General features: G+C 34.3%; 1 protein-coding gene across 1 annotated transcript; it reads right to left on the bottom strand.

Moving 5' to 3' along the window:
• Positions 1-279: 279 nt before the first annotated feature.
• Positions 280-3,121, bottom strand: LOC149180616 (GDSL esterase/lipase At4g16230-like). The gene is made up of 5 exons (XM_089418205.1): positions 2,806-3,121; positions 2,590-2,708; positions 1,296-1,535; positions 881-1,136; positions 280-751 (listed from the first exon to the last, which is right to left on the bottom strand). The coding sequence occupies exons 1-5, from the start codon at positions 3,047-3,049 to the stop codon at positions 534-536; spliced, it is 1,077 nt and encodes a 358-aa protein (XP_089274331.1). The 5' UTR covers positions 3,050-3,121; the 3' UTR covers positions 280-533.
• Positions 3,122-15,621: the final 12,500 nt, after the last annotated feature.

The following is a 15,621-nucleotide window of genomic DNA, read 5'->3' as shown; positions in this document are numbered from 1 at the left end:
ATTTCAATACAATAATAATGATTATCATCCATAAAAAAAACATCATTTCTTACTCTAATAAACCCTCTAAATTAATAAATAGTCCACAGCATTCACACGTGAAATAAATAATGACACGTTGATTATAAAATGTAAAATTGAACAAACCGCACTTTATAAATGCAGCTGCACCACCTTCACCTTCACGGGAGGGATGCATTTTCCATTTTAGCTTGTAACCCTCTAAATTAATAAATAGTCCACAGCATTCACACGTGAAATAAATAATGACACGTTGATTATAAAATGTAAAATTGAACAAACCGCACTTTATAAATGCAGCTGCACCACCTTCACCTTCACGGGAGGGATGCATTTTCCATTTTAGCTTGTAAACTTGTAGAACCAGCGTGTTTTCAAAAATCATTTCACTATTAGTTTTTACCTAAATTCATAATTATTCCAACTAGCTATATAGAAGGTTACAAACAACCCCTCTGCTTAGAACTAAGTTAGCTAATATACAATGATAAATGGAAACTGTGGCAATATGTTTATGGGAGAGATGCCAACGTCTTCAAATTGTAAGGAAATACAAAGGGAGGTGTTCCTCTGAAGGTTATATTGGAAATGATCTTGTGCACAAGCGATGTGGGATGATATCCATCGAAGTAGTAATAATGTGAGGAATCAGCACAAACTGAAATACCCTTGTAGCAGAGTCCGAAATTGAGTTTTCCTCCGCAGCAAGCATCATTCTCATTTACAATACCTGCACATTAAATCATTCAACTATTAATTTTTTATATTAAACCTATTCCATACATTATAAACTTTATGAATGTGGATTTAAAAAATTCTAAACTAATATAGAAACTCGAAGAAATGTGAAGTATCTGACCATAATGAGTTGGATTTTTATAAATTTTCAATGACGAATCATAGGTATTGGTGTACATAAAATGACTCTGTGAAAGTTTGGCCTGCAGTTTCTTCACTGTGGAAAATAGCTTTTTGTTGTAGGACTGCGCAGCCTCTTGAAGAAATGCGACGCATTCTCCATTCCAATTTCCATACAGTTCACGTACAAATGGTGTGCACCCCATGATTGGCAGTGAATTCACTGCAAACTTTCTGGCTCCTAGATTATACAGACTCTGCACATATTCAATTACTGTTCACTGTTTTACTTAAAATAAACAGCTATATTCATATTCTTTGGACATAGTATTTAATATATATATATATATTGATCATCCCATAAAGTAATCTCTGATACAAGGAGCATGTTAAACTGCTAATAATTAATTAAATACCTTGACGTGAGTCGTAAAAGTAGAGATGAGAAGTTCTTCGAAGTCCTCAGGGGAATGAAAAAAGTATTCAGGATTCCCTGGCGTGAAATAGTAGGTGAAATAGTCGTTGCTTCCTGTTCCTATTAAAAAAATTGCTCTGGAAATGATTGAGGACGCCATGCTCGTGCCAACTTGTACTTTCAGCTTCTTTTTCACACTTCGGAAGTTTTTAATCTGGTTCCCCAAAGAAATATGTTGTCCCTGAACTTGTCAAGAAAAATGTTAAGAAACCAAATTGATACATAAGATTTGAATTTAAATATATATATATAGTAAGAAGCCACATTGATACATAAGATAGAACAATATTAAGAAACCACATTGATACAGATCTTCTATTTTCAAATCACAATAGCCTTCTTGTACACTGCCCATCCACTAGTTTTCCATTCAGTAGATAATTATAGAGTAGAATGTTTTTAGCTGAAATATTATTAGTTATTCAAAATTCGATATGAAAGAAGGTAATAGAGAAGCTTTTAAAATTTGATATGAAAGAAGGTAATGGAGAAGCTTGGGTATGATGATAGATGAAATTAGAATTACAAAATACATTATTTTTACAAACTAAAATTATTATGATTTTTATAAAATTCACATAATAGATTACAAGTTCCAGATACATAGATACAGCAATATTTGCAAACCAAAATCTCTAAGTATATTAACATATAATCTCTCAACTGAAACTGAAATCTCATCCCATAACCAATTTAACAAGGAAATGTAGAAATATAAGTCTCTGTATCCATACAAAAAGGAATCTTAGAATGAGGTGCATGTGCATGTGAGGAAAAAAAGAAAATAGTTATTTATAAATAATAACTATATTTGAAAATTTATATAGCTTAAAATAATTGGCAAATAGGTGTACTGTTCAGACAAAAATACCGGAAGTGTTCCATCTACCAAACCATAGTCAATGTTCAAACATTCATGCTCTACACAATCCTTTTCCATAAGTGCCCGGAAATATTAGGACAGATTATTGTTTCTCGTTTCTGCTGTTAAGGGCATGTTCAGGATTGTTTTCTGCATTAACTGAGATATGAGTTAGTCTAGGACAATTTTTGGATCATTTATTCTATACAACGCAACGATCATGCAACTTTTCTTTCATGTAACTGTTCTGATTCAGTAGTTCCACTGAGCTATCACTAAGTAAAAATTTCAGTCATTAATGAATTATAATCTGCAATGGAAACTATAGAAAATTTTGGAAGAAATTGTGGATAAATCACAGCATGGGACTTACTTCGAGCTCTCCAGTAGAATCAAGGATGCCAGAGCCACCTGATGCAAAGTTCACTCCATGTTTAATATTACTTCCCATGGCCAATGCAGGTGGAGGGGATGACAGATTTAGCTGTGCAGCTGAAAATTAGAATACCAGAACATTAAGATATCCAGAAATATTGAAAAGGGTGGCTTCAAAATTAATCAAATTTGATGTCAACAAAACAAAACTCACCAAGAAAGTCTGTAGTGACAGGACCGTTGGAAAACCTTCCACCTGATGTTCCAGGCGGATAATTCCCATATGGAGGTGAAGTAGCTTTGACCATTGTAGACAGGTTATTGTTATTTCCTGTGTCCAGCAGAGAGTCCCCAAATACAAAGAGTGCAGGCACTTTACATTCGACCAACTGCACTATACCCAACGCCATAATCATAGCAGTCAAGCTTGCAAAGTAAAATCTCCAAACCATTTTCATTGGCTGGTGCAATGCCGATAACTCAAATGCTAGAAAAATACAATGGCTACCCTTTTACCCCTTTCTACCTCCTGTTGCATTGAGATTCTTACCTGCATTAACATATATATATATATATATATATACACACACACACAAGCAAGGAAAACCGTGAGGGCAATTTAAGGCTTACTTACCAAGCCATTATTTTGGAAAAGGCATGTATCTGGCCCGAGCGCTAATATTTAATGATGAAAATGACGACAATTTAATAGAGGCATGAACGCCATTCGTTCGCTGACCGACCTCTTATTTAAAGTGTGCCACCTCGAACCATAAATTTGACAGATTATTACTGTGGCGGCAACTTCAGATGGAGCATGTGACATTTGAAGATGAAAGATAAAGGATATTTAATACAAAGTCTCTGTTTTTTCAATTTATAAGTTCAAATTTGCGGTGTCTTATAATAATTATTCTGCTGCAGAGCATTAAATATTTTTGGAAAATTTGTTTCAGAAGATTAAATATTGTAAAAATTTAACGACAAAAACATCTGAAGGGATTTTAGATCAATTCTAAAGGGAATCTTTTAAAGCCCGTCAGTCCAAAGGGAATCTTCTAAAGGCCATTGGAAGAGAATTTTAGATCAACTCCAAAGGGAATTTTTTAAAGCCCATCAGTCCGAAGGGAATCTTTTAAAGGCCGTCGGCTAGACTAGCACGGCCTAACCCCAAGGCCGTCGAAGAGAGGGAATCTTTTAAAGGCCGTCGACTAGACTAGCACGGCCTAACCCCAAGGGCATCGAGGAGAATCGACCCTCTGACCTCCCGATCGATGAGGTACTTAACAAAGGGGACTCAACCAGTTGAGGTAACCCTTGGGGCTTGTTTATAAATAGATTTTGTTACAATATTATGGGTTAATACTATGAGTCAATACCATGGATTATCAATACCATGTGTCCAAAAAATAACAGTGATTTATTTGACTTCTTCCATGACATTCTAGAGATATGAAAAAGTTAAAATATTATATATTTTTTTATTTTAATTTGAGTTGTTTTCACATCTAACAATTTTTCACTTGAGAGCTCCTAGGATTAGTTCAATTGGTTGAATCCCCATTTTTAAAGCGCCTTTGTTAATGAGAGGTCATAGGTTCAATTCTCTAGACACTCTCGAGGTTAGGCTCCGTAGTTGAGCCAACAAGAAGTGAACCCTTCGGGTTGATTTGCTTGGTACAAATACTCCATGGACATAGTGGTCACTATTGAATGAAACCCTGAATGTAACATTGCAAACACATATTTGTCTTGTTTTATTCCCAACTCTCGCAAGAATTGTTGCATCCACAATATCACTTTGGAAGCTTCTGTGGTAGCTATGTATTTTGAACAGTGTTGAACTTGCAAAAATATATAAATAATAACTAGTGGAATTTCAAGTGTTCAAATATCCAACCTTATTTTCATATGTATAACCATCAAGCATAGCTTTATTATTATTGCCAAAACATTAACAATAATGACTCTGGTACCCTTGAGATATCTTAAAATCTATTGTACCACTTCCCAACATTGTTTGTCTAGATTTGCAAGGAATCTGCTCACTACTCCCACTGCATGTATAGTATCTGGTCGAGTACATACCATGGCACACATCAAGTTTCCAAATGTTGAAGTATATATGATTTTACTCATTTCCTCTTTGTCATCACAAAAACAAAAATCAACAATTATTTTAAAGTGTGATGCTAGGGGTGTACCAACTAGTTTAACATCCTTCATGTTGAACCTGTTTAACACCTTCTCAATATATTTCTGTTGTGACAACCACAATTTTGTGTTCTTTTTGTCACATATGATCCTCATGCCCAATATTTGTTGTGATGGACCCAAATCCTTCCTTGCAAACTGACTTCCCAAATCTTTCTTCATCATATTGATCATGTTGTTATCATGTCATCCACATTAATAACAATATAATATATTTTTCTTGGTCAAACCTCATGATGTAGACACAATTATTAGCCAATAGCCATATATAACCATGCTCCAATATAAATGAATCAAATTTCTTGTAACATTGGTAGTGTCTCTGTTTTAGCCCATAAAGGTTATTTTTCAACATGCAAACTAGGTCCTCTTTACCTTTTACTTTGAATCCTTCTTATTGCTCCATGTAAATATCCTCCTAGTTCTCCATGAAGGAATACTGTATTTATATCTAATTGTGCACATTAATCTAAGGTAGCAACAAGACTGAGAATAACTTTTATGGATGACATCTTAACAATAGGTGAAAATTTTTCAATAAAGTCAATACCTATTTTTTTGGACAAACCCCTTCCCCCTAGCCTTGCCTTGTATCTATATTTCTTGCCTTCATCCTCATGTTGAATCATGTATACCCATTTGTTTTGTACAAGGTATTTCTTTCTTTGGGAACCTTTATTAATTTCTAAGTTTGTTTTCCCAACAAGGAGTCCATTCTTCCTCAATTTCCTTCTTCCACTCTGTGCTAATCTCCACATTAAAATCCTCTTGAAAATAATGAGGTTCACCTTCATCAGTTAACATGATATAATTTGAGGGTGAATTAATTTGTGAGGTTTTACGAGGCTAGTAGACCTGCAAACTAATTGTGGTGGTGAGTTTTCCAATTGGATCTCTTGTAAAAGTTGTTACAATGTTTCTTCTTGTTGTTGTACACCATTTTCCACTTGTTATCCATTGTGTTCTTGAATTGGCTACCCAATTTCTGGCAATGATGGAATATTATCTTATTATTATGGAAACCTATCAACAATTTTGTTGACATCCATATCAGATATAGGCATTTTATACATCTCTAATTCATTAAATATAACATCCTTGCATCTAACAATTTTGTGTTTAACTAGATCTCATATATGATAACCAAACTCACCATTTGCATATCGATAAAATTACATTTCATTGATTTATCATCTAACTTGGTTTTATTTTCTTTGGGAATATGCGTAAATGTTTTACATCCAAAAAAAATTAGGTCGGAATAATATACCTTGTTACTAGTTCAAATGTATTCATGAATGGTACCATCCAACATTGTAGTAGGACCTCACGATTGATTTATGAGATAATGAGCTATCCTTACTGCTTCTTCCCACAGTACTTGTGCAATCTTGAATTTGAGAACATACTCCACACTTTCTCCATGATTTTGTGATTAATCATTTCTATAGTGCCATCCTTGTGAGGAGTGGCAAGGAAAGTCTTCTCATGTTTTATGTTGAACCTAATGCAATAATCTGTATATGCACTAGAGAAATAGTCTTCATCATTATCTATCCTCAAACATTTGAGTAGTTTCTTAGTCTCTCTTTCATCAACAACATCAAAATTTTGAAATATCTCAAACACCTCACCTTTAATTTTCGTGGGGTAGTTCCAAACCTTCTTAGATGCATCATCTATGAATATGACAAAATATGAGGCTCCTCCTAAAGACCTAACATTTGACTAGCCCAAACACATCGAAGTGTATAAATTTGAATAATGTTTTTTTCTTCATGACCACCTCTCATAAATGAAAGTCTTCCTTTCCTACCATATATATAATGCTCACAAAGGTCAAGTTCATAGGATTCAAACTTGGAAGCATATTTTTGCAAAAAACATTTTTTAAGCACTTTTTGTTCATGTGACCTAAGAACGTATGCCATAAATCAAGCAAGTTTCCTTCTTTTGCAACAACACCCACATACAATATTTGGTTATTTCCCTCAATGTGTACAAGATTCCTTACTTGAATACTCTACCCATGACCAATGGCCCTTTATTAATTTTCTAGCCACCTTTACCAAAGCTTGTCGAGCAACCTTCATCATCTAGTTGTCCCACAAAGATCAAGCCCATATGCATGTCTAGAATATACTTAACCTATTTCAACAAGATATTTTGTGCATCCTTTGTCTTGATTTGGACATCTCCCACTCCAATAATATTATAGAAGTTATTGTTTCTCAAATGTACTCTACGATAATCACTGGCTTCATATGCAGATTTTCTTTTTTGCATGGATTTACATGGTGAGGTGCCCCAAAGTCTAGTGCAAATCAATGTTATTGATAGAAGTATATAAACATGCTTCTTTTATTGAAACAGTAAATAAAATATCACTTTCTGAAGCTACAATAGTGGTCTCGCCTTCATTTTTGTTGCTTGATTTTTTATTTGTATCAGTTGCTCTTTGTTCCTTTTTCTTATTTCTTCAAGACCCAATAATTTTTTTTCTTGTGTCCTAATGTTCCACAATGAAAACAAGTCTTCCTTTCCTTGATTTCGATTTGTCTCTTGATCTTGAATGCCCTTGTCTATTACATTCAATTTTTCTTCCACGATCAACTAAGGCTTGATCTTCTCCTCCCTAGTGTTCTACAATTGATTTGTGTTACAACTTCTCATTCATTAAATTGTTGCTAACGTCATCAAAACTCAAGGTCCCTACAAGTATTGAAGTTCTCATAACTACTATCTATTTGTCATAGTTGTTTAACATCGAGTACATAAATAGGATGGCTTCAATTTCATCATCCATAAGAATTTTTATAGAAACGAGCTAACTTATAATTATATTAAATTCATTTAAATTCTCTACAACTAAAGCACCCTCCTAGCCTTAGATTACACAGTTTCTTCTCAAGGAAAACTTTATTTGATGCCATGTTTTTCTCATAGAAATTGTGCAATTTTTTCTACATACTCCCTTATGGTAGCAAAGGCCTCTTTGTTTAGTAATTTCTCATCTTCATTTGTCATGAATAAGTTTTCTTCCTTAATTAGAAGATATTGATCCTTTAAAATCAATTTATCTTCTATCCATGAGTAAAATTGGCCCCATTCAACTTCTCCATTTCAATCACTCTAATTGTCTCCTTCCTTAATTAGCAAATATTAATCCTTTACAATCAATATATCTTCTATCCATGAGTAAAATTGACCCCATTCAACTTCTCCATATCAATCACTCTAATTGTCGCTTAACAAAACTCCCTTACACCAATAGAAACAAGAACATGTAGCTTTAATACTAGTAGTTAATGATAAAAACAACAAAGACATAAAAAAAACAAAAAACATAGCAAATGATAAAAATTACCAATAGTAAACTAGATTTATGTGGAAAACCCGAAAGTATTAGTAGTAGTAGCTTTAATTTATTATCAAAGTTAAATATGTAAGCTTGAGTTCAACTTCAACTCAACCATACTTCCATATGTGAGTCTTCTCACTCACTCATTTTCACACATTCCCTTATTTCTTGGTCATACTTCCATATGTGAGTCTTCTCACCCACTCATTTTCACACATTCCCTTATTTCTTGGTCATATACTTTGACTATGGAGGATTCCGTAAAGAGATCTTGTCACAATAACTTTGTTACAATATCATGGACTAATACCATGAATTATGTATATCATGTGCCTTAACAATCAACAAGAACTCATTTGACTTTTTGGTAACATTCCAAAAACATAATATATATATATATATATATATAGATATATATTTGAATGGGTTTGGTCTCACATCTAAAATAACACAAAAATATATATATATATATAATTTATTTTTTATGTTATTTAATTTTTTTAAATAAATTTTTACTCTACTAATTTAAATTTTTAATTAAACTTAAAACTATAATTTTTTTATGAGAATATAATTTTTATTATTTAAATTATATTTTTAAATACACAAATAAATTTAGCACTTTAAAAAAAAATTAAAACATTTTAATTATACATATTTAACAACTTAAATATACTATTTTAACAAATTTCTAAATTTTAAATAAAAATAATATATTAAATATATCATTTTAACAAAATTCTAAATTTTAAATAAATCAAAAAATATACAAAACCAGAACCAGAACATAGTTTTTTAAATTTAAATTATTTAAAATACATTTGTCTTTTATTTTTAATAAAATTATAACTTTTTATAATATAATATTATTAAAAAAAAAAAAAAAAACAAATAAAATTATTAAGCATATTCTTTTACACATAAAGATATTATTAATATCTTCTAAACGTACACACTTTAAAATGTAAGAAAACTATAATTTTTTTAAAAGTTAATTTTGTTTATTTATTTAAAAAAACTAAAACGATCCCTTTTATTTATTAAAGAAAAACTTCGCTTTTATTTATAATTCAAACTTGTCGGAACAAAATTTTCGTGAAACTATTGACTTTCCAAAGTAAAGTTGCTGTTAGGTTCCAAAAGAATTTCTACCGAACACGGTAATGTAATGCCTTTTTTTCTCTTATATGAAAATATGACTTTGTCACGTAATGTTCCTGTTTGGGCTGTAAAAGAATTTCTGTCCAACAAAACAAAAAGACAGGCTATGAATGCGTTTTTTTAAAACCTAATTTACTTTTGAGAACACATGACTTGAAAGGCTATGGATGATTTTTTAAAAGAGTTGTTTTTAGTGTGGTTTTTTAGATTTTTTTGGTCGTAAAATTTGGTGATATGAAATTTTGATTTGTGTTATTTAAATTAGTTTTTTGATTATTTATATTCCTTAAGACATTTCAATTGTGTAGAGGATATCCATAAAACTTGTGATTTAAATAAATTCCTATCAAATTTTAGAAAAAATATACTTAAAGTACCCACCATAAATACTTCCAAAAAAATTCATTAAAAACAACTCATTTTTGAAAATTATTTTACTTTTTAAAATTATAATTTATTATAATTTTTATTATTACTCAATAATGGAGTACAAAAGAATTTCAATCAAATTATTACGTATCCATCATAATTTCATATTTATCACGAGGAGAGGGCGATGAGATCTCCAAATGTACCATTTAAAAAAATAAAATTAATTAAAAAACTAAAATTATTATTTTAATCAATTCTATTCCATTTATATTAAATATTGAGGTGTTTATTTTTTCATGATTGGAAAATAGAAAACATTTATTTATTAAATAATAAATCTCTTCCTCTATTCTAGGAAATTATTTTAGTTTAAAATGAAAAAATTAGCGATTAGGGAAAGAATTGAAGAAACCCGAGCCTCCTAGCTAAAGGTTTCATGTTCTAAAAGGTATGATCGTCTTCCTCATTCACATGATTTTAATGTCAGTGCTTTTAATACATTGGTTGTTGCTAGTATGAGGTTCCAACGCTCTAAGTTGAGGTTCCAACGCTCTAAGGAGGGAGAAAGCCCCGCCCAACAAATCAGCAGCTATGAGGATTCGAATACCGCACAAAATAAATCTTCATTTAACAGCAAAGCAGATCTCCTAGACCAAACTTCTTCTCCGACTATCTTCAAAAGGATGAACACAATAGATCACGAAGCTAAGACACCAATGTCCCAAGAACCAGAAGAGATGAAGGAGATGCAAGATAAAGGAAGTTGGAAGACTGTAGAGAAAAAAAAGAAAGCTACAGTACCAATCTCGCCAAGAAAGACGAGGAGCCAGATAACTGATAGACCAATTTGGTCTCAGTGGACGTTAACTACCATCATCATCATCATCATGAAGAAATCAAAGAATGTTATTAAAATTACAGTTATGCTAATCAATTCCACATAATGGTATAATGGCTTTTAGGATAGTAAAGAGAGATCTCATTTCACAATTTATGGGCTTATGGCGAGCTATGCTTTATAAAAATCAGAGACTCATGTTTGAAAGACAACTTTTTGTTTCTTTATGTGGTAGGGGATTTTTTTCTTTCCTCTTTGAAAAGAAAGCAGATCGAGATCTAATTTTTTGAAGTGGGTCATATTTCATGGAGGCTCGGGGTTTATATCTAGATCGATGGAGTCCATATTGCAACCTAGAAAATGATGTTTCATATGTTGTTCCTGTTTGGTTAAATTGTCATATTTTTATCTTCAAAGAAGACAGATTTAGGAACACTGAAAATGTTATGGGCCACTATATCGATTGAGTAAAACTATGAGAAGGTATTCAATATTGTGCCAAGATTTGTGTAGAAGTGGATCTTCATAAGGGACTCCTGACATCAATAAATCTCTACCCGGATAATTGGACTCATTATTAGGAAGTGGATTATGATCAATTACCATTTAAATGTAAGAAATGTTATGAGTGTGGGCATTTTCCGTGAAGATGCCCAAAAGCGGAAAAAATCTAGAAAAATAATGAAGAAGGAGAACAATGGAAGCAACCAAAAATAAGAAAAGGTATTACTTGGTGTTACTTAGTGTTATCAAGAATTACTACTAAGTAACACCAAGAGTATATCTAGCAAGAAAAATCTACTAGGAATATATATATATATATATATATATATATATATATATATATATATATGAATGATCTTAAGCATGTATTTATCAAGTTCGAGATAAATTGAATCTTTTGAAGTATAATTTTTTTTCCAAATAACGTTCTAAAAGGGATTTGTATATCAAAAAATGTTATCCCTCTCGATACTTATATCCATAATAAAAATGGATTTATAATGATTGAAGAAAAATATTTTATTTTATTTATTTATTTATTTATTTTTTAATTCATGAATCAAAATCTTTAAAATAAAAATCACTTCTTCACATTAGATTTGAAGAGACTTTCTACATAACACAACTTTACTTCATCCTTTTTTTTTATCAAGTAAGAGTCGGACCTTCTATTAAACTTAGTCAAATATACATAATTTACAAGGAGCCACCCGCTCTGCGAGAGTTCAACAGTCAATCGGGCAGGCCAAACCACACCAATCTCCCAAAACTAAGAGAACCTAAACCGGAAAACCGGGGAGAACCTCTAAACAAAGTACAAGGAGCATAGTAAACCTTGGAACCACAAGAGGTCCCACCATAAGTCAAACTGAAAACTAACAAACTGACAAACTGAAAAATAGACAAACGGACCCAAAGGAAGTTAAAGCATAACACTCTAAATATTTTTCGGGTCTGACCAACATGCACACACAATCACCACCATTGATCCACTGATTAAGATCCAATGGTCATCATGGATATCGGAAGGACAAGAAGCACTTATAAGGCTGTTTTTTCTCTCGTCGTTCCGCAACGTGTCGCTCAAAGAGTGGAATCGGAGCCAAACACAGCAAAACCGGAAACCGTTGAGACCCTGCCCGATATACCGCTTGTGGTATTGGTTCGGTTGACTCACGTAAAAATCCACCCGACCTTTCGCCACGTGCTGACCCTTAATTCCTTCCAACGGGCAGTACTTGAGCCAATCCCGTTCACCTGGATTCTCTGTCAACCACCACCTAAGCCAAATGACGAGGGCTACCATTCTTCATTCAATCAAAGGGAAACCTGACCTTGGTAAATCACCGAATTGGATTGTATGGAGTTCTCCAACCTCTCGCCTGTCTTTAGGGTTCCTCTGATCCTCCCTGTTTGTCCATAGTTCCATATCCTGGGTAGCATTACATAGACAGTCCTTCCGCAATTTACCTGGGGGAAGCGAATCCCAATCATGCCTAAAATCCCTATCCCTATTTATGACACCATCATTTGCCAATCGATCTGCTAACTTATTAGGCTTCCTTCTCACATGAGCGAATCTAACAGTTTTGAGGGTTCACAAGCGAGAATAGATGCAGTAAAAAACCTGCAGGAGCTTCCAGTGCTTGGACACTTTATCTGGAGAGGTGTCATTACTAATATTCTTAGCCACTCTAATAATTAATTCTGAATCCGCTTCAATAATCACATTGTGTGAACCTGAATTCACCAGGATTTCTAAGCATTGCTCTAATGCCATGAGCTCAGCCATGTTGATTTTAGCCTTCCCCAAGTGGCCATGGAAAATCATTTGTACTTGTCCCTGATCATCTCTTATGGCACCCCCGACGCCCGCTAATCTTGGGTTGCCCTTAGCTGCTCCATCAATATTGATTTTTAAGAAACCATAAGGAGGAGGCTTCTAGATGGTAGCACTTGTGTTTAGAGGGTTCACTATCTTCATTATTCCCAAAGGATTAATAGACTGGAGCCCCACTTGAAGTAAAATTCTCTTCTCTTGGGGCAGGGGAGGATCTTTAGGAAGGGTCCTCAACAAGCTTCTAACTGTGTCTTTGAGCTGCCTTAGAATTTGCTCAATAATGTGTTGGGGCTTGTGATCTTTGTTTTTGAAGATTCGACTGTTGCGTTCTTTCCATACATTCCAGATGACAAAACCTGGAACCAGAATCCAGGCTTTATTGACTATCTCATTTCCTGAAAAGTTCTTCCTCCAGTTCTTTAGAGTGTTGGATATGCTGAGACTGTCCCTATTAGTTTGTCTAAAGATAGCATCCACCCAGTCCCACACCTTTGAAGTCAAAGGATAGAGGTTGAGGAGGTGTTCAATTGTCTCCTCATGCGCACCACAAAGGTAACACCTAGAGGGACCAATGAAGCACTAGCCAAATGAAAAGCTTTATTTTTATCCAATGCTGACTTTGCCAAAGTTTCTTCTAGAGATGATCAGGATTTACAAAGTTAAATCCTGTGACTTCCCGTTTGGCCTCTTTGAGGTTAAAGTTGCCTTCAGTGTTTTTTCCCCATCTTAATTGATCCGTTGAGGAAGAGACAAGAATCCTTCTCTACTCAAGCTCCTGGGTGAGGGCTTCTGCCTTGGTTTTCAGCTAGTTTTCATCACTGTATCCTAGATCCTTCCACTCCCTCCATTTTCCATTGTTCCTTCCCTACTACCAGAAATATTTTTCTAGAACCATACCTTTGATGTCTGTGTCATTTTTGAGATCTACATATTCATCCCTATACAGGTTGGTTTCTTGTTGCCAGTTGTCCTCCCAAAATCTAGCAAGATCCCCTGCTCGAATTTCCAAAAAACACTGGTGCTGAACAATGTTTTTATTATCCCATGCAAGGTTCCAAATATCGGAGCCCCTGATTTGCCCTGACATTCTAATATGATCCTTTTCCTGCCAGTGCTTAGCATATTTTTGTTTCCAAAGCTTAGCTCAGGGGGCATTCGGTTCCTTAATCCTTCTCCACCAAAGCTTGGCTCTCAAGACTTTGTTGAGGGTCTCAGGATCATGAAGCCCCAGACCAGCATGGCTCTTGGGCTTACAAAGCTTGTCCCAGGCTACTAAAGCCCACTTCTTTTTCTCTTCCCCTCTGCCCCATAGAAAATCCCTTTGAATTATTCTTATTAGCTGCTTAATATCGTGAGGAGCAGGAAGAGCTGAAAACATAAAAATGGGAATGGCTTGTAGGACCACCTGTGTGAACACAAGGCGTCCTACCAGATTTAGTGATCTGCATGTCCATTTTTTGATCTTGTCTTGAAGTTTATTTAAAATGTGTTCCCACACTTTCTTGCTTAGCGGTTTGTCAGTAAGAGGAATGCTAAGATATTTGGAAGGTAGCTGTTCTCTTTGAAATCCAAGAATTCTGGTAATATTTCTCTGAATAGAAATATTAGCATTAAAGAAAAAAACTTTGGACTTTCTAAGGCTTACCTCAGTGTCTGCTGCCATGGAAAAGTCATTTAAGATCTTTTTAATCGCTCTGGCCTCCTTGACAGTAGGTATGCCCTGCAACATAGTATCATCTACAAATTGTTGATGAGTGTTTGCCTCTCCATCTACAGTAAGTTTGATACCCTGAATTCTTCCTTTAGCATTTGCCATCTTAATCACTTTTCCAAGCCCTTCCATCATGAGGACGAAAAGGAATGGTGAAAGTGGATCTCCTTGTCTGACCCCTCTAGAGGGAGTGAAGGTCCTAGAAGGAGCTCCATTAAGCAGTATGGAAAAACTGGTTGAGGTAACTAATGCCATGACCCATCTTATCCAGTTTTGATAAAAACCACAGGATTTTAGAATTGCTTTTATGTAAGCCCAGCTCAATTTGTCATAGGCTTTTGCGAGGTCCAACTGAATGATCATGCCAGCTTGTTTGTTGCTTTTGAGAAAGTGTACCACCTCATGAGCTTGGATTATATTGTTGAGGATTTGTCTTCCCTCCACATAGCTTGTTTGTTCCTCTGAAATGAGATAGGTTAGAAGTGGTTTGAGTCGATTGGCTATCACTTTGGAGATAATTTTATACACCACATTACATAAGGCTATGGGCCGAAAACCATTCGGAGTCATGGCCTTTTCCTGCTTTGGGATCAGTGCTATGAAGGATGCATTCAGAGCCTTTAGTACCTTTTTGGATCTTCTTGAGTCTTCCACCACCTCAAGGATATCATGTTTGATAGTTTCCCAACAGGCTTTGAAGAAGTCTACATTGAATCCATCCGGTCCTGGTGCTTTTCCACTTTGCATTTCATTAATCACTTCACTAACCTCCTCTTCCGAAACTGGCCTATTGAGATTGTGGTTGTCCTCTCTAGTGACTAGCTGAGGATATATTGAGTGAAATGTTCAATGAACCTAGATCTGTCCTCCAGAGGTTCCTTTGCAATGTTGCAGAAGTGCTAAACAAGGACCGATTCCATATCACTGTGAGAAACTAGATCAATGCCTTGAGAATCCTTGAACTTTTTGATTCTGTTGTGTGCCCTGTGAGCTATGGTGGTTTTGTGGAAGATTTTTTTGTTTCTTTCT

Source organism: Pinus tabuliformis, chromosome 3_2, assembly GCF_031772625.1.
Source record: "Pinus tabuliformis cultivar Carrire ecotype Pingquan chromosome 3_2, CPIR1, whole genome shotgun sequence".
NCBI classification, from domain to species: Eukaryota; Viridiplantae; Streptophyta; class Pinopsida; order Pinales; family Pinaceae; genus Pinus; species Pinus tabuliformis.
This window is presented reverse-complemented; position numbering and strand designations above follow the sequence as displayed.